This window comes from Rhineura floridana, chromosome 1, assembly GCF_030035675.1.
Source record: "Rhineura floridana isolate rRhiFlo1 chromosome 1, rRhiFlo1.hap2, whole genome shotgun sequence".
Classification (NCBI taxonomy): domain Eukaryota; kingdom Metazoa; phylum Chordata; class Lepidosauria; order Squamata; family Rhineuridae; genus Rhineura; species Rhineura floridana.
Window position 1 is genome coordinate 185256529 of NC_084480.1, and position 20073 is coordinate 185276601.

Below are 20073 nucleotides of genomic sequence, written 5' to 3' on the forward strand. Positions count from 1 at the left end.
ACATATTCTGCTTTTGACTTCAGGCTCTCATCTAACTGAAATAAAATTGCTGTTTTCTAAGTTGTTTCCAGATGTCCTTTTATTGCTTTTTTCTTTGTAAATATATCTTACAATTTTCCCACTTTGGTTTTTGTATCTTTCAGATATTTCTGCTAATCGTTTTCATGTGTATAACACTACTGATTGCAAGTCTTATCTGCCTAACGTTACCAGGTATGTATTTCACAATAGCATGTTGCTGCTGCTTATTAATATACTCTAATTTATTTTAATTTAATTTGCTTGCATGGCAAAAATAAAAGGAAAATGCAGTGCAAAAAAAGCTTAACTTCTGTTGTGTTCACTTTGAATGTGCTGCTCAATATCTGTGTCAATATTAATATCTAGACCAATGTTATTTCCATAAAAATGAAAGTAATGCCCATTTTGGCATCTTACAAATTTAAATTAACTTTGGGTGTTACGATATGTAGCTTACTAAAATATCATGTTGATGCCTCAAAGCTTTTAAGAAATACTTGGAAAAGGAGAATGCACCTTGCAGGCTCCCTATAATAATAACAAGAATTATTATTGGACCAGCAAGTTATTTACAACTGCAATCATAGGTATACTTTTTAACACAGTGAGACAGTGAGAGGTATTCAGCTAACCTGTCCCATCAACCCAAGGACTATTGCTAGCACAACAGGACTTTCCCTCTTCTCCCCTGCACATGCCCTGAGCCCTCCCCAAATCTGCCCAGGAGGGTTGGGGGAGCCCCTAGAACAGACTTAAGAGGCACACGGAATGAGGAAGGTAGAATATTCCATTGCACAAATACTTGTGCTGACGGAACTGTTTAGCACTACACTGAATACAGTCCTTAACCACCAGGGAAGGAGGCATGACTATTTAGAGCCTTGAATTATACAGCCATGAGTGTGGCTGTATGATATAGCCAGCATGGATTTTTTGCATTCTGCAATGTTAAATTGAAAATACCCCCATGCCATTCTGATGCTTCCCATAAACTCATTTCAAAACAAAACCTTATAAAACTTATAGTCCTGAACTTGGAAGTGCTTGCTTAACAAACCTCTTAAGTTTTCATGGCAACACACAAAACAGTCAGAGAATCAAGAGTTCAAAGAGTTTCAAGAGGAAAACAAATCCAGACCCCTGTTGGACTTTTTTCTGTCAGTGGTCTCATAATTTGTTGAAATTAATTTAAAATCAGCCATGTTCACAGAGTACCTGTAACCCTATTAAAGGACCTTGCCCCATACTCTGACCTTCATCTTATGCAGTTTAAAAGTTAAAAAAAAATGCCTGGCTGATTTTTAATTAATTTAAGAAATTTAACACTGAAGTCTATTACAGCGTTGGGCATGCTCAATAAGAACCGTCAGTGTTCTAAAAGCCAGACTCACAGCTGTTTGGCTTGGCTAATGAGGTGGCCACCCCCACCCTAGACATGTATTTCACTTTAGACAATCATGACTTACCCCAAAGAATCCTGGGAAGTGTAGTTTGTGAAGGGTGTTGAGAGTTGTTAGGAGACTCCTATTCCCCTGACAAAGCTCTAGTGTCCAGAGTGGTTGAACATTCTGCCCTTCTTCTGGGGATTGTAGTTCTGTGAGGGGAATAGGGTGTCTCCTAGCAACTCTCAGCACCCTTCACAAGCTACACTTGCCAGGATTCCTTGGGGAAAGCCATGACTATCTAAATTGAAATAAGGTTCTGGTGTGGATGTGGCCAGGGACAGCTTTGGTTCAAATTTGGGTGGGAGACTATATGTGCCTGCTGTAGAATAAAAAGGTGGGGGAAACCCTGAAAAACAATGATTCTGTTCACAATGTTTTACTTCTGGAAAGGAGAGGGCCCAGTGCCCGCCCGCCCACCCACTCTCCTCCCCTCCACCTTCCTCCCTACCGTTCCTTTCCTTTTCTCCTTCCTCCTACCAGGTCAGTTGCACCTATTCTAGCCATGACTGTATAGGAGTAAATCCCATTTAACTCAAAAAGCATGCAAATGATCAAACCTGCCCTCCCCAGCCCCTTCCAATCCCCTCCTTCTCCTCCCTTCCTCCTTCCCTCTCCTCTCCCCCTTCTCCTTCTCCTCTTCCATGGTCCGTTTTATCTGTTCTAAGCATGATTGCATGGGAGTATAGCCCATTGAAAATATGCATGCAAATGATCAGACCTGCTTTTCCCCTCCGCTCTTCCTCCTCCCTCCCCCCCTCCCCTGCCCACTTCAGCCCTCCCCCCTCTTTTCCTCCTCCCCAGTTTGTCAGTTTCACCTATCCTAACCATGATTGCACAGGAGTAAATCCCACTGAACTCAATAAGCATGGAAATGATCAAACCTGTCCCCTCCTCCACTCTGTCCTTCCTCCTCCCCTTCCTCCTCCCCCCCATCCCCCCGTGGTCAGTTTCACCTATCCTAAGCATTTATTTATTTATTTATTATTTCAATTTATATACCGCCCTTAGCAGAATAGCTCTCAGGGCGGTGAACAAACAAGATAAAATACAATATATCATAGTAAAAAATCACAAAAACATGTACAAACAAACAACAGAAAGCACAACAAAAACGAAATACAACACAAATTAAGAAGGATACATGTTAAAAGTAGAAAGATTAAGAAAATTAAAAGATTAAAATGCCTGGGAGCATAAAAAGGTCTTTACCTGGCGCCGGAAAGATAGAAGTGTAGGCGCCAGGCGTACCTCTTCGGGGAGGCTGTTCCACAACTCAGGGGCCACCACAGAAAAGGCCCTAGATCTAGTAACCACCCTCCGGGCTTCCCGATGAGCTGGTACCCGGAGGAGGGCCTTAGATTCTGAACGAAGTGAACGGGTAGGTTCATAGCGAGAGAGGCGTTCCACAAGGTATTGAGGTCCCACGCCGTGTAAGGCTTTATAGGTCAAAACCAGCACCTTGAATCTCGCCCGGAAGCAAATAGGGAGCCAGTGCAGACGCGCCAGAATAGGTGTTATATGCGAAGACCGACTGGTCCTCATCAATAGTCTGGCAGCCGCGTTCTGCACCAGCTGAAGCTTCCGAACTGTCTTCAAGGGCAGCCCTACATAGAGCGCATTACAGTAATCCAATCTTGAAGTTACCAGAGCATGAACAACGGAGGCGAGGTCATCCCTGTCCAGATAGGGGCGTAGTTATTATTGCAGGGGAATAAATCCCATAGAACTCAATAAGCATGCAAATGATCAATCCATTCCCAGCAAACTTGCACACGATCCCATTTCTTACTGGCCAGATTAAAAAGCAGAGAAATTCACTAATAGGCAAAAAACCTTGCAGTTTAAGAACGTACTTATAGCCAACAGATATTTGTATCAAACTTTACAAAGCAGGGAAGTTGGGCAGCTAAAGTGAATGCACCAGGGGAGCAGGAGACCTGATCTCCTCTCTCAGATATTGTACTGCCTTACAAATTTGTCAAAATGCAAACACAATTTGGGTTGGTCTTTCACAGTCCAATCCACTTCCTGTGTAGCTTGGAAGAATTTGGTAACGTGCCTCTGAGCATATGGTGAGTGGTGGCAACACCTGTAATCAGCCCAAATAACAGAATCAAGACATGTGCAGTGTTTATCTTGTTTTAGCAGGGAGGAAGCAACAATATTAAGACAGTTGATATAGTTCAGATAGTCACTTTAAATATGTTTGATTTACTTTGCAATTTTAGTGAAGTTTCCTATTATTTTCTTTTGCTTCTGTTTCTGTGAATATGTGAAATATACAACAATTGAAAAATTTACACTAATAAAACTCCAAAAACAATTGTGGAATAATGATACTATTCTGCAAAATAGTCTCCAATGGACGTGAGGAGTGTCTCAGTTTGCACAAGATAAAACAATGGGAGGTGAAATATATTCTAGCAAATTTCTAGGTGTGCTCTGTGTTTTTAAATTATTATTATTATTATTATATCCCACCCTTTCTCCCAGTAGGAGCCCAGTAGGCCCATGCCCTCCTTTCCTTAAGTGGAGTGGTTTAAGCATAGCAGGTTGAAAACATGCATCTTGGAAAAAACAAGCTTCGCCTACCCAACAGCTAGAGTCGTTGCTTAAGTAGCAACATAGTGTAACCAGTCTGATTTTACAACAGACTGTAGTTTCATATTCAACTGTTAATACACCCAAAATAGAAATAGAACATAGCCTCCAGTTTGAAACACAAAAGGCTATCTTCACCATCTTATTTATTTATTTATTTGTAACCTGCCCTTCCTTCTAGCAGGAGCCTAGGGGTGGCATTGGCCAATAAAAAGGCTTTGAAATTACTAAAAATAAATTTGACACAGATTTCTAGGATGAATAATGAGAGGAATATCATTTTCTAGGTTAGATTCTCTGTAGAAGCAGTAGTAACACAGGAAAGAAGCAAAGTAATAAGAGCACCAACAAACATACTAAAATGTAATTCTCCTGTGCATGGAAATATGATATCAGATGGGTAACTAGCTCCACCTAGTGGTTGAAGGCAAAAGAGTACTGCTGACGTTTTACTGTAGCTCCGTTCCTGGTCTGCGCCTGCTCCGTGCTCAGTTTTCTCTTTTGCCTCACAGAAAGTGGTTGGATTCTCTCTGACTCGGTGATTCAGGCTTGTAGCCTTTTGTGTTTGGGTCTTCTGTGTGAGTTCGTTCTTGTTCTTTCCCTCAAAGTTTTTCTTATTCCTCTTCCTTCTGTAATAGTTTAAAAACAAACAAACAAAAAAGGTTCCTTCTGTCCTTTTCCTTCTAACCTTCCCCCGTGGCGAGGAACAGCCAGCCCCTCCCCGCGGCTCTGGCAGCCGTCGACCTATTCAGACTCCCTCTCTAACTAATTTCGCTGACGTTCCTCCTCATTCAGCAAGCTACAGCGTCGGCGGCTTCAACCTTAGCGGCAGCCTTCCTAGGGCTTGATACCCAGGCCTACACCCAGTTATTTCTCGCTCTTTACGAGTGGCTTTCGTTTTTACACGCTCTGTAGCGGGAGAGGAGGTAGACGCGCAGAAGCAATAGAGGGGAAGACGCCGGCCGCTGCTAAACTTCGAGCGTCGCCCGGTCGTTTACTAGCACTGTCAGTCACCAACAGCAGCATTTATTAACCCCATAAGTCCCGCAGGGTGGCTACAGAAGGCAGGATATCTGTCCCACATAAGCGAACTTGTAGAGATGGTCAAGCCCCTGTCCACCATACAAGGGACCAGAGAGACCTGGAACCCCTGTCGGATGACGAAGGCAGCCAACCCCAACCTCCCTTAGATGCTATTTTTTCTACTACCTCCTCTCCTGAGGCCTTTACTGGGTTTTTGGATGAACCAATCCCTGTTCAACAGGTTCAATCTGCTGAAGGGCATAGGCTCTACTCTTCTCACACTCAGGCTTGCTCTGTTCAGTTACATCTGTCAGCGCATTCAATTCATCAGCTTAAGGAGCAGCTTAGAGAGGCTCTCTTATTGGATCTGGCCAGGGATTTGTCTTCTCAAACTACTTCAGGCTCCCAGCCCTCGAGGTATCCACTTACAGATCACTTGAGGACAGATCCTTGCCCTCCTCCTGGCCGCTCATCTCCAGATCCCCATGCGGCATCTCAAGGCAGACATCTTCAGCTCCCTGACCAGGAGCCTATGGATGCAGAAAATGAATTGATTGTCTTGGATGAGGTGGAATGGAGTGGGGAGTCGGAATCTGAGGAGATCCTTGTTGGCATGTGTGCGTTGTTGCGTGAAACAGCATACATTACGTTGGAGTTAAGTTGAGCAAGAAACTTCTTCAGAGCATTAGAGCATGTTAAGAGTCTTTATTCAAAGACATTAAGGCTTTTCAGCAGTTTCCTTCCCCCCCCCTAGCTCTACAGCACATTTCTCTTCAAAAGCAAAAGTAAGACAGCCTCTCAGGTCAGAGGCATGATGAAGAACAACAACTCACAGACTCTGTTAGAACTTTCCCAGTCTATATCTTGATGGTTACCATAACAACGGCCTTCACTGTCCGTTCCCAGACTGGCAAAGACATAACTCCTCTTTACTTTCAAAACTTTCAGACTTGATGGAAAACTACTAGGCCTCATGCCAACAAGCCCCCCTTTTTCTCATCATGTCTGTCAATTACAAAGAAATCTCAACAATACATCTTCATACAGTAATACATTTCTACAATACCTCTTGCAATACATTTCAGTACATTGCATCATACATTTTCAGTTCAGTATAGTTCAAAACTTTATTCACTCAAACTTTGGTTCATTCCAAGCCTTGTCACCAGTTTGCCAAATTTCTCCTCACACAAAGGCTTGGTCATTATGTCAGCCACCATGTTGTTAGTGTCACAAAATGTTAGGTTAACAAACCCCTGCTGCACACAATCCCTTACGTGAAAGTATCTGACACTAATATGTTTTGTTCTCTTGGTATGAGCTTCTGATGTGGCTATCTTAATGCAGGTCTGATTGTCTTCATATACAGTAATCGGAAGTTGCATATCAATGCCTATCTCCTGCATGAGCATTGCGAACCATTGTAGCTCATTACAGGCCTGTGATAGGGCCACATACTCGGCTTCTGCACTTGATGTTGCAACCACATTTTGTTTCTTGCTGCTCCAGTCAATGCATGACCCGTGCCACATCACAACTATGCCAGAGGTTGACTTATGACTGCTCAGCTCCCCTGCATGATCTGCATCCACAAAACATTCAAGACCTCCTGTCTTTGCTCCTGACAAAACCAGACTCTTTGTCTTCGTGCCTTTCAGATAACGCACTATCCTTTTAATCCCTTGCCAGTCAGCCTCTGAAGGATGCTCTACCTTCCGGCTTAAAATACTGACTGCATTACATATGTCTGGGCGAGACACCTTCACCAAATATTGCAATTTCCCTATTATGCGCCTGTACTTCTCAGGATCTGTACAAGGCGTCTCCTGCACATTCTGTTGGAAAGCCACAACCATTGGAGTCTTCACAACATTGCATTCTGTCATGTTGCATTCTTCTATGATCTGATTTATTTTACTTTCCTGACTCCATGTTATGCTTCCGTCTTCTGCACGCACAATATCCGTGCCTAAATAATGTGTGACAGGCCCCAAATTCTTTGTGTCCACCTGCCTGCCCAGTTGTTCATTAAATTCTTGTTCCTCTTGCTGCTCATGATAAAAATACATGATGTCATCAACGTAAACTTCACAGAATGTGGTTTTCATCCCCTGTCTCTTTATATACACACATGGATCTGCCTTGCATCTTTGGAATCCCATTCCATGCAACACTCTGTCCAATTCCTCATTCCAGCAGCGTGCACTTTGCCGCAGTCCATATATTGATTTATGCAGTTTACACACAAACCCTTCCTTTGACACAGAACCCGGAGGCAGTTCCATATATATCTCCTCTCTTAAATCACCATGTAGGAATGCTGTCCCTATATCGTAGTGATTTACACTCATGTTCTGCATCGCTGCCAGCTTCAGCAGCACACGAATGGACTCATGTTTCACAACTGGGGCAAAAACAGCATCATAATCTGTCCCATGCTGCTGGGTGAATCCCTTGGCAACCAAACGTGCCCTGTACCTATGTACTTCTCCGGAACTTGCTTTCTTCCTCTTAAACACCCATCTGCAACCTATGGCCTTTTTACCCATGGGTAACTTTACTAATGTCCATGTGCCATTCTTTTGCATGGCTTGTAATTCTTCCTGCATGGCCTGCTGCCATTTGTGCTGCTCTGCCTCAGGCATCAGCCTGATTGCTTGAAATGATGCTGGCTCTTCTAGTTCTCTGTGAACCTCCTCCATCTGGGCAGTGAATACCGACGGCATGCCTTTTACGGCTGTCTGTTTACAGCCCTGACCGTCATTCCCTTTCCGCCCCATTGAACTCAAGGCATCAGCACACTTCACACCCATGGACATTTTAAACTGTGAATCATCAAGGCTTCCCTGCATGCACACTTGATCTCCCCTCATTACAAAACATTGGTATTTGTGAAACAAAATTGAATAATTACAACTCACCAGTTTTCTAACTGATAAAATATTATGAGCCAATTCCGGAACAGACAAACAGTCTGTCATTAGTCCAAGTTTGTCAGATTTCACCAGACCACGGGCTTCAACGTTCTTACGCGATCCATCAGCAAGTAAAACAAAGTCTTTCATTTCTTCTGAAACATAAAACAAACGTCTGTCTTTAATTAATATATGGCTTGCTCCGCTGTCGACAATAAAGTTAATTTGTTCCAAGTCTTTAGACTTCTGTTTACAAACAAAGTTCACACTGCCCTGCTTCAAGCCTCCGTCCCTGGAGTTTCGCTTGATTGCACAATCTTTACGAAGATGCCCACGAGCCCCACAGGCAAAACAAGACTTCAGCCGCTGCTGCTCCCAGACTCTGTTAGAACTTTCCCAGTCTATATCTTGATGGTTACCATAACAACGGCCTTCACTGTCCGTTCCCAGACTGGCAAAGACATAGCTCCTCTTTACTTTCAAAACTTTCAGACTTGATGGAAAACTACTAGGCCTCATGCCAACAATCCTATCTACCAGGATATTTCAAGAGGCTCATTTTCTTCCTCTGCTGTGCAAGGCGATGGAAGCCCTTACCCTCACCTCTACAGAGGATCCTCCTACTCCATCCACCTCGAGAGTGTCAGCAGAATGTCCGGATCCAAAACCTAGGTCGAGAGTGTTGAAGCTTCCTTCTCTTCTTCCGAAGGTGCTCAAATCAGAATTCGACATTCCTTTACAATTCAAAAAGTCAGTTTCCATCGCCAACAAATTTATACACTAGAACAACCGCTCATGGATCAGTTGAAGATCCCGCTTATAGACGCACCTATAGTCAATCTCCTGAACCCATCTTTGAACCCGAAAGACTCAGATGCTCACCTCAAGGATGCCACTGAGCGTAAGATGGACCAGGGGCTTAGAAGAGTGCACGAGGCTAGTGCGCTTTCCATCAGGGCAGCAGCAGCCTCCTCGGTATTTGCTCGAGCTTCCCTTCTCTGGTTGGAGGACCTGCTGGATGACCCACAGCAAGACCCAACCCGAGTGCACAAATCTCTGCTGAAGGTCTCTCAGGCGGTTACCTTCATGGCAGACGCGTCCATGGATGCTGTGTAGTTCGCAGCAAGGTCACTGACGGCAGGGGTCTTCACGCGAAGGACCCTTTGGCTTCGTCACTGGGAAGCAGACCCTGCAGCTCGCTCGAACCTTGCCTCGGAACCCTACGTGGGAGGCAAATTATTCGGGGACACCGCCCTCGCGCATGTCTTGGAAACTAAGGAAAAGAAAAAGTCCATGCCATCCACCAGGAAAAGGGATGACGGCAGAGCCTTTCGTCGGTCATTCCATCCATATTTCCCGTCATACTCCTTTCGGGGCTCATGTTCCTTTGGAAGACAGAAGGACGCCCGCTCCAGCCATCCCTTCTGGAATAGACAGCGCAGCCAGCTTAAGTCCCAACAACACCTTTCGGATCGCTCCGGATTCATATCCCAGTCACGTGGAAACAGAGGTCAGTTCTGATGCCTTCGCCTCGCTGGTGGGTGGCCATCTCCAACAGTTTGCTCACCGATGGAAGGACTTGTCCTCCGATCAGTGGGTCCTACACACTCTTCGATACGGCCTTCGCCTGGAATTTTCTTCCACCCCTCCGGTGAGATGCATTCCATCCCCTCTATCAACGAATCCACACAAGAGGGACAAAGTTTTGCGGTCAGTTTCCCATCTTCTGCACATGGCAGCCATCAAGAAAGTTCCTCCAGGAGAGAGGTTCCTGTGAAGTTACTCTCTGTTCTTCACCGTCGGGAAAAAAGACGGTTCGTCCAGGCCTGTGTTAAGAACATAAGAACATAAGAAGAGCCTGCTGGATCAGGCCAGTGGCCCATCTAGTCCAGCATCCTGTTCTCACAGTGGCCAACCAGGTGCCTGGGGGAAGCCCGCAAGCAGGACCCGAGTGCAAGAACTCTCTCCCCTCCTGAGGCTTCCAGCAACTGGTTTTCAGAAGCATGCTGCCTCTGACTAGGGTGGCAGAGCACAGCCATCATGGCTAGTAGCCATTGATAGCCTTGTCCTCCATGAATTTGTCTAATCTTCTTTTAAATCCATCCAAGCTGGTGGCCATTACTGCATCTTGTGGGAGCAAATTCCATAGTTTAACTATGCGCTGAGTAAAGAAGTACTTCCTTTTGTCTGTCCTGAATCTTCCAATATTCAGCTTCTTTGAATGTCCACGAGTTCTAGTATTATGAGAGAGGGAGAAGAACTTTTCTCTATCCACTTTCTCAGTGCCATGCATCATTTTATACACTTCTATCATGTCTCCTCTGACCCGCCTTTTCTCTAAACTAAAAAGCCCAAAATGCTGCAACCTTTCCTCGTCAGGGAGTCGCTCCATCCCCTTGATCATTCTGGTTGCCCTCTTCTGAACCTTTTCCAACTCTATAATATCCTTTTTGAGATGAGGCGACCAGAACTGTACACAGTATTCCAAATGCGGCCGCACCATAGATTTATACAACGGCATTATGATATCGACTGTTTTATTTTCAATACCTTTCCTAATTATCCCTAGCATGGAATTTGCCTTTTTCACAGCTGCCGCACACTGGGTCGACATTTTCATCATGCTGTCCACTACAACTCCGAGGTCTCTGTCCTGGTCGGTCACCACTAGTTCAGACCCCATGAGCGTATATGTGAAATTCAGATTTTTTGCTCCAATATGCATAATTTTACACTTGTTTATATTGAATTGCATTTGCCATTTTTCTGCCCATTCACTCAGTTTGGAGAGATCTTTTTGGAGCTCTTCGCAATCCCTTTTTGTTTTAACAACCCTGAACAATTTAGTGTCGTCAGCAAACTTGGCCACTTCACTGCTCACTCCTAATTCTAGGTCATTAATGAACAAGTTGAAAAGTACAGGTCCCAATACCGATCCTTGAGGGACTCCACTTTCTACAGCCCTCCATTGGGAGAACTGTCCGTTTATTCCTACTCTCTGCTTTCTGCTTCTTAACCAATTCCTTATCCACAAGAGGACCTCTCCTCTTATTCCATGACTGCTAAGCTTCCTCAGAAGCCTTTGGTGAGGTACCTTGTCAAACGCTTTTTGAAAGTCTAAGTACACTATGTCCACTGGATCACCTCTATCTATATGCTTGTTGACTCTCAAAGAATTCTAATAGGTTACTGAGACAGGACTTTCCCTTGCAGAAGCCATGCTGGCTCTGCTTCAGCAAGGCTTGTTCTTCTATGTGCTTAGTTAATCTAGCTTTAATAATACTTTCTACCAGTTTTCCAGGGACAGAAGTTAAGCTAACTGGCCTGTAATTTCCGGGATCCCCTCTGGATCCCTTTTTGAGTATTGGCGTTACATTTGCCACTTTCCAGTCCTCAGGCATGGAGGAGGACCCGAGGGACAAGTTACATATTTTAGTTAGCAGATCAGCAATTTCACATTTGAGTTCTTTGAGAACTCTCGGGTGGATGCCATCCAGGCCCGGTGATTTGTCAGTTTTTATATTGTCTATTAAGCTTAGAACTTCCTCTCTCGTTACCATTGTTTGTCTCAGTTCCTCAGAATCCCTTCCTGCAAATGTTAGTTCAGGTTCAGGGATCTGCCCTATATCTTCCACTGTGAAGACAGATGCAAAGAATTCATTTAGCTTCTCTGCAATCTCCTTATCGTTCTTTAGTACACCTTTGACTCCCTTATCATCCAAGGGTCCAATTGTTAGACCTCAAGAGTCTTAACTGCTTCATAAAATACCGCAAGTTTCGTATGGACACCTTGCTTTCAATCAAGGAAGCGCTGAGGATAGGGGACTTCCTCTCCTCTGTCGACCTGAAGGAGGCATACCTTCACATACCAATCTTTCCCCCTCACAGAAGGTACCTCCGCTTCGCGGTGGGACAAGACCATTATCAATTCAAGGCCATGCCCTTTGGCCTGTCGTCTGCTCCCAGGGTATTCACAAAGATCATGGTTGTCCTGGTGGCACACCTCAGGACTCTGGGGATTCATATATTTCCTTATCTGGACGATTTTCTGATCCGCTCACCATCATTGCACAAGGCATGGGAAGACCTCCATGTCACCCTGGCCTGTCTAAAGGACCATGGCTTCCTGATCAACGAAACCAAAAGCCATCTCTTTCCGTCCAACCGCATTACACATTTGGGAGCGACTATAGACTCTCTACACGGCCTCCTCACTTTGTCCCAAGACAGAGTCAGCAAGATTCGACAAGTAACATTGGATATCCTATCATCCCCCTCGCCGGACCTGATGAAATTGGTAACGCTTCTCGGCTTGATGGTGTCCACGTTCCAAACGACGCCTTGGGCACGTCATCACTCCCGCACACTTCAGTGGGCACTTCTGCCCTTCCAATCCCACATAGCATCCAGACATCACCGCAGGATAACTCTGTCACCACAGGTTCGACAGTCACTGTTTTGGTGGACCCACGAATTCAACCTAACGAGAGGCGTTCCCTTCCAGGATCCACCACACACCCTGATAACATCAGATGCCAGCTTATCAGGTTGGGGAGCCATATGCGACAGGCAGGTGGTTCAAGGCACATGGTCGCCTCAGGAATCCACTCTGCCGATCAACCTGCTCGAACTGCGTGCAGTTCGTCTGGCCCTCAGGCACTTTGCGACCTCCAGACAGTTGGGAGCGGTGCTGGTCAGAACAGACAATGTGTCGGCCAAATCTTATTTCAACCGTCAGGGGGGCACACACTCCCTCCTTCTTCAGAAGGAAGCCTTTCTCCTCTTCCAGTGGGCAGAGAACAATGTCGACTCGATAGCGGCAGAATATCTCAAGGGGGAGGACAACAGCCAAGTGGACTGGCTCAGTCGGGAAAAGCTACTTCAAGGGGAATGGACTCTTCACCCAGAGGCCTTTCATCAGATAGTGAAACGCTTTGGCCACATTCATGTGGACCTCTTTGCCACCAGGCACAATCGACAGGTGAAGAGGTTCTTCTCCCGGTATGTGACACCAGGTGCGGAGGGAACAGATGCCTTAACTTCCCGGTGGCCTCCGGGCAGACTGTATGCCTTTCCTCTGATTCCAGTTATTCCCAGGGTGATCAAAAAGCTTCGGGCCGAGAGATCGGCAATTCTATTAGTGGCTCCATGGTGGCCACGGAGACCTTGGTTTCCAGCCCTTCTCGACCTGTCGGTGGAACCACCATGGCAGATTCCAGTACGAAGGGACCTGCTCTCTCAGGGACAGCTCTGGCACCCAGATCCAGAGTGGTGGGCGCTTCATGTATGGAACTTGAACGGAGGAGACTCTTGAAAGAAGGCATTTCTCCCCAAGTGTTGGAAACTATGATGGCTTCTAGACGCCCTTCCACACTCAGAATTTATGAGAGCACATGGAAGGCCTTCTCATCCTGGTCACAGCAGAAAGGAATTCTTCCTCGGAAGGCGGGGGTCAACCAGATCTTGTCTTTTCTATAAGACGGCTTATCTTTGGGTCTCAGACCAAATACCCTGAAGCGCCAAGTTTCGGCCTTGTCGGCAATCCTCTCCAGATCTCTGGATAATCCGATCGGATCTCACCCTTTCGTCAAACGTTTCCTCAGGGGTGCGACGATAACAGCACCACCTACGGTGCACCGCTACCCAACTTGGGATTTACATAAAGTTTTGTCAGCCCTTCAAAGACCTCCATTTGAATCTCTGAGTCAGGTTTCCCTCCGTCTTCTCTCCTTTAAGGTCTTGTTTCTCGTGGCCATCACTTCGGCCCGTAGAGTGTCTGAGTTGAATGCCCTATCCGTCTATAAAATGTTTTGTATGTTTCATAAGGATAGAGTAGTCCTACGTACTGTTCCTTCCTTTCGTCCCAAAGTGTTGTCTACCTTCCATTGCCAGCAAGAGCTGGTATTGCCATCCTTCTGTCCGAATCCGGTCCACCCTTTAGAGAAAGCCTGACACTCTCTTGATGTGCGAAGAGCGCTTAAAGTTTATATTTCCAAGACAAAGCCAATTCGGAAAACAGATAATTTGTTTGTCTCTTTCCACCCTACCTCCCTAGGGAATAAGGTATCCACGTCCACACTAGCCAGGTGGATCAAGGCATGCATATCATTAGCTTATGCCTCTCTAAGATTAGCTCATCCTACCGGAATAGTAGCTCACTCTACCAGAGCAGTGGCCACATCAGCGGCCTTTTCCCGTAATGCCCCTCTTGCAGAGATTTGTAGAGCAGCCACATGGTCCACTCCCAATACGTTCATTAAACATTATAAAATAGACTCCTATGCTTCATTGGAGGCAGCCTTTGGGAGGAGGGTGCTACAGCACGTCCTCAAGGATCATTCGTGACCACAGCCCAGCAGTATTCCCACCCTCCATGGGTCAGCTTTGGTATGTCCCATCTGATATCATATTTCCATGCACAGGAGAAGAGACATTTGGTCTTACCGTGAAATCGGTTTTCTCTGTGCATGTCAAAGATGATATTAGGGCCACTCCCTATGAGGGCTGGGCTGCCTTTATAAGCACGGTTAGTCCTGGAGCAGAGAGTGTATGAGTACTGTTGTCTTGTCTTGTTTGTGGCGCCTATTGGCCTGATTTGGTGGGCTTGTCATTGTAAACTGAGCACGGAGCAGGCGCAGACCAGGAACGGAGCTACAGTAAAACGTCAGCAGTACTCTTTTGCCTTCAACCAGTAGGTGGAGCTAGTTACCCATCTGATATCATCTTTGACATGCACAGAGAAGACCGATTTCACGGTAAGACCAAATGTCTCGTCTCCATCTTTGGAGATGGCAGGTGTTGCTACTGCTCACCATATGCTCAGAGGCACATGATACCAAATTCTTCCAAGCTACACAGCAAGTGGATTGGACTGTGAAAGACCAACCCAAATTGTGTTTACAGCTTTGTAGGGCAATACAATATCTCAGAGAGGAAGTCAGGTCTCGTGCTCCCCTGGTGCATTCACTGTAGCTGCCTAATTTCCTTGCTTTTTAAAGTTTCATAGAAATATCTGTTGGCTATAGGTACGTTCTTAAACCGCAAGGTTTTTTTGCCTGTTAGTGAATCTTGTAATACATCTGAAAAATTAGATGGGTCATTAGAAGATACTATTCTATCTGTCCTGCTTCTCTAACCCAGCGGTATGAAATATTTTTGATAGTTTGGTGCTCCTGCCAAACTTTTCAAAGTTGACTGGGGAGGTGTATGCTTCACCAGTGCGTCCCCCACAGGGAACATGTTGGTGAAGCAACACAAAGCAGGATTAAACTCTCTGCTCATCATGTGTTGAGTGGAGAGTTTAGTCCTGCTCTCAGCAGGGGGCTGCTCCACCAGTATGACCCCTGTGGGGAAAGGCACTGGTGAAGCAGCACTAAACTATGTGCTCATGAGTTGATGAGCAGAGACATCAATCCTGGTGTCTGCAGTCACACTCAACCAAAGTAAGCAGGATTTAACCCCTTCTCCATCAGCTAATGAGTAGGGGCTTTTAAACCCTGCTGCTTTGGCTATGTTCAACAGTTATTTGGGGAGAACTGGGGGTGCGCAGCAATGTAGGATTGAATCCTGCTCATCAGTTGATGTAACCTGCCTATTAGAATGATGTTAGCTAATTGACAGGTAAGCATGGGTTGGGGGAAATGGCCTCACAGGCAAAATTGGACTCTCTGTTGGGCCAAAAATGCCTTAAGGAGGCTAAAACTGTGCAGTTAGTTTGTCTGGAGATATCATATTTTCATCACCCCCTTCAAAATGGTTTTCTTTTCCTCCAATTATTTTCACCACAACTCTGTAAGAGAAGTTATAGGCTAAGACACAGTAACTAGCCCTAGGCCACACAGTAAGCTTTGTGGCTGGGCAGGAGTTTAAATTCTCTCTAAGCACCAAATAACTACTGTTCACCTGTCTTTTCCACATATAAAGAAAAATGAATCATGACACTATTTGTTTGGAACACATATTTTTAATAATTATTATTGTCTTTGTGTGATCCCACAGCTAGTGTGCTTTTGACATGGGTAGCATTTTTGATAGCTTCTGAGAAGCTGGTACACGGTGACAAATGCTTTGTAAATGTTACATGATGTGTTTTTTTCTTTGTGGAAGGTAGTTAATATATTTAATATTATGATTAAAATTAAATTGCATCTGTTTGATTTATTGGCTGGAATCTAAATAGCTGCTTAGACTCACATCGGGCTTGTGATACTGTAGGGTAATTTTTTTACTTTACTTTCTTTGAACAGCTCCATGCCATGTTACAAAGTGTTTTTTAAACTGCTTTTAGTTCAAAAGCACTTTCCATGCACCAATAGGGGGACTGCATTTGAGTGGGAGAAAAGTCTGAAGTTGCTTTGCTTACGAGTTCTTTGGATACTGGCCTATAAAGTTTTTTTATCATCTGACAGTGTGCATACCTTAATAACCTTTCTGTTTTTAGTATTTGCTGGCCGTTGGCTGATGTCCTTTTGGACAGGGACTGCCAAAATCCATGAACTGTACACAGCTGCTTGTGGGCTCTATGTTTGCTGGCTTACCATTCGAGCTGTGACTGTGCTTGTTGCTTGGATGCCACAAGGCCGCCAAGTGATTTTTCAGAAAGTTAAGGAATGGTCCCTCATGGTAAGTTGAAATATTTCTTTTAAGTTTAGGAAAGTGCTTAATCAATGTGGAGAGAGTGCCGGTCTGATCGTTCATGCTGTGACTGTAACAAATATGTTTCCTCTACTATGCTTCTCTTCTGAAAAGAGGAATTCAACCAAAGAAAGAATTAGTCATATTAATTTAAAAAGCAGCTTTAGAATAATGGTTTTCAAATATTCACCAGATTTGGGCAAGAAAAGTCTGGAGGGAAAAGAAAGACTAGAGCCGCTGTAATTTCTAGAAAAGAGTCTAGTTCTCAAATCTGCCTTGAAAGGCCTGTGAACATAAACAAAAAGTAAAAGTATGGAATTTGGCTATTTCTTGTTAAACCTCACTCAACACATAGCACATCCTTATTTACTATATAGCCCTTCACAATTTTGGGGGTCGTGTTCTGACATGGGAAACTAAACTCTAGTGAGTTCTGGTTTCAAATTTAGTCATAACTAGAACATGCCGGCAAGAGGAAGGATGTCTTCCTTTGCTTCAGTACGCAGATCTCAATTGCTGCCTGTGCTTTCCCCTGTGTTGTTTCAAAGAGATCTGCTTTAGAAAATATTGTCTAGGTGACCCACTGGATCCTTCCTAAATCTGGTTCTACTTATTTGTTTCTCATTGTACTCACCTTAGTTTTGATGTTACATAAGTATGGACATAGGGTTTTCTTTTTTAAAAAAAGTTTGTTATAGAAGTGTCAGTAAATTAAGCTTTCTCTTTTTTCCTATTTTTAGATAATGAAGACATTAATAGTTGCTATATTGCTGGCAGGTGTAGTTCCGCTTTTGCTTGGACTTTTGTTTGAGCTGGTTATTGTTGCTCCTTTAAGAGTTCCCTTGGATCAGACACCGCTATTCTACCCATGGCAGGTCAGCTATGTACTTTTTGTTGTGAATGTGATTGTAGAGGTTGCCCTTCTAAGTTCTAGAGTCTTGCCTATAGTCTTTTGCAGGGAATGAAACGGATCAATCTGGCCTTCGTATTGTGAGTTTCATTGTAACTGAAAGCAAAGCTATAGTCATATTAAAGCTGTTTTTATTTATTTACATATTCCCTGCCTTTTCACAAAAAGTGTACAAGGCACGACTTACATAAAATCAGTACAGTACAAATAAGATAAAATACAAATACAATACAAATAAGATAAAAATGCAACTGAAAAAGTAAAACTAACAAGAAAAACCAAGAAACCTGAAGACAGTGTAATACCACCAAGATTCCATTTAAAGGAAGCTGGTGAATATGTGTACTTTTTTGGAGGAGGCTCTTTCATTTCCTGGATGCTTCAACCAAGAAGGCTCTTTCCTCCGTACTCTGGACAGTGGTGAGACCTGAAGGAAGGAGAACCACGGTGCTGGGCAGGCTAGTATTGGAGGATGCAATTCCTAAGAAATTCTGGTCCCAAATATAGGCTATGTTTATGTGCCTTAAAAAGAGCATATAAAAACGTGTTAGCTACTGTGTGATTTTCAGAGTTGTAATTAGCATAACTTTCTGAGGTGATGTAAGGTACTAGAATTATTAAATTAACTTCTTGTGTTTATACCGAAGAGTTTAATAGAACTTGAAAGTTAGTATTCTTTCTCCAACTTTGTCTAAAAATGGACTTCCACAAGTATGCCCTTGATTCATTGCAGTATGGCCTAGCCGCTGCTATGTCATGAACCCTACTTACCTAACGATGCATGAGGTGGGAAGTATCTCTTAGCAGACTGCTTGAGTTGGTATTTCACATAGAAATAAATTGTGAATGGAATCAATATATGAAATGCTCAATCAGCAAACCTTATTTTTTGAGCCTTGCATAGCATGTGATAGCAAGATGGCCAAACTCATGTTGATCAATTAAGAAGAATAGGTTCCACATGGATCTCCTCTGAAAAGTGACTAATGTCATTTTATGGGGTTTTATGAATCCGCTTTATGGAGTTGTATGAATCCGCTCTTCAGTTAATGGATACAGGAGCTAAATACCAATTTTGCAATAGATAGTCCAACTATAAAAATATTGAGGGATTTTCATAACATATCTTCAGTTGATGTGTTGAACTAGAACTGGAGAAATCCAGGTTCATATCCTTACAAGCCTCAAACCTATCTGGGTAATCTTGGGCCAGTGACTATTCTCTCAGCCTAGCCTATTTCAAAGGTTTGTTGTGAGGATAAAATGAGTGGAGGAGAAACAATGTAGGCTACCCTGAACCCCTTGCAGGAAGATAAACATGAAATTAATAAAATGTGTTTTGAGTAGACTGTCCAATGTGCCAAGGAACTGCTGTTACTAAGATATTATCTGATAAGGTTTTGGCTTTGACAGTACATCAGCATGCTTTGCTCTCAAGGTTTGAGTGTTGCCATTCTCAATTGTAAAGCTAAGTAAGTGTAACGGAGATAACACACATTCATCCCATATGTACCCCTGCCTTTATTTTCCACAGGTAGCCTGCCATCAGATTGGGCTCTACTGCCATCTAGCGTCCGAAGGCAAGAATGCACTAGAGTTAAAACCTGGGCCTCGGGCCCCTCCCACTCCAGTCTTCATTTATTCCACCTTTTTTCACCTGTTTGTTTCCCTCCCCACGTTGGTGTTCGGAGGGTGTGCAATTTTTCTCTTGTTTTTTCCTAGTATATTTTTCCTTATCTCTCCTTGGTGTTATTTTTTCCCCTTTTCGTTTTCCCGTTTGGGATTGTTTGGGGGTGCGTCTCTGAGGCTACTTAAGCGGCTGCTGCTTTTCTGTCGGGTAGGGGTCCCGCGATTGCGGACCCCCCCCGCTCAGTTTCGGCTGCCTTTTCAACCCTCCTGGGGCCTTATTTCGCTAAGGCTGCGGCTCCCTCGTGGGCTCTCCGCCCACTCCTGTGTCCCCGGACAGAGTTTTTTGGCCTACGGCTGCCTTTTCAGCCCTCCTGGGGTCTTATTTAGGCAACCACGATATCGTGGCCGCCATTTTGTTTTTTGCACTTTTAAAGTTTTTAAAGTTTTTTCCTTTATGAGGCTTCTTGAGGCCCTATAAGGCAGCCTCTTGTCCCGGCTGCCTTCTCAGCCCTGTTGGGGCTTTATTTAGGCTCGGCTGCTTTTTCAGCCCTCCTGGGGTCTTATTTAGGCAACCCCGATATTGCGGCCGCCATTTTGTTTTCGCGGCCGCCATTTTGTTTTTTGCATTTTTGAACTTTTTTCTTTTCTGAGGCTTCTTGAGGCCCTATAAGGCAGCGTTTCGTCCCGGCTGCTCTCTCAGCCCTGTTGGGCCTTTATTTAGGCTCCCCTATATCGCGGCCGCCATTTTGTTCTTCTCTTTTCAAGTGTTTTTTCTAAAGTATTTCTGCATGTGAGACCTGTGTCTTTAGAACGACCTATAGTCAAGAGATACCACACCTTCCCCATTGTGTGTGTGTATCCCCTTATGTGCACCACTATTTGAGGCTTAGTTTTC

General features: G+C 44.4%; 1 protein-coding gene across 1 annotated transcript in view; it reads left to right on the plus strand.

The window, feature by feature from the left end:
- MARCHF6 (membrane associated ring-CH-type finger 6) overlaps nucleotides 1-20073 on the plus strand; it is an 85050-nt gene that overhangs the window by 52978 nt on the left and 11999 nt on the right. Inside the window, exons 20-22 of the mRNA XM_061589090.1 lie at nucleotides 144-213; nucleotides 16446-16627; nucleotides 17380-17514. Of these exons, the coding sequence (XP_061445074.1) occupies nucleotides 144-213; nucleotides 16446-16627; nucleotides 17380-17514 (387 nt within the window). The remainder of the gene's footprint in view (nucleotides 1-143; nucleotides 214-16445; nucleotides 16628-17379; nucleotides 17515-20073) is intronic.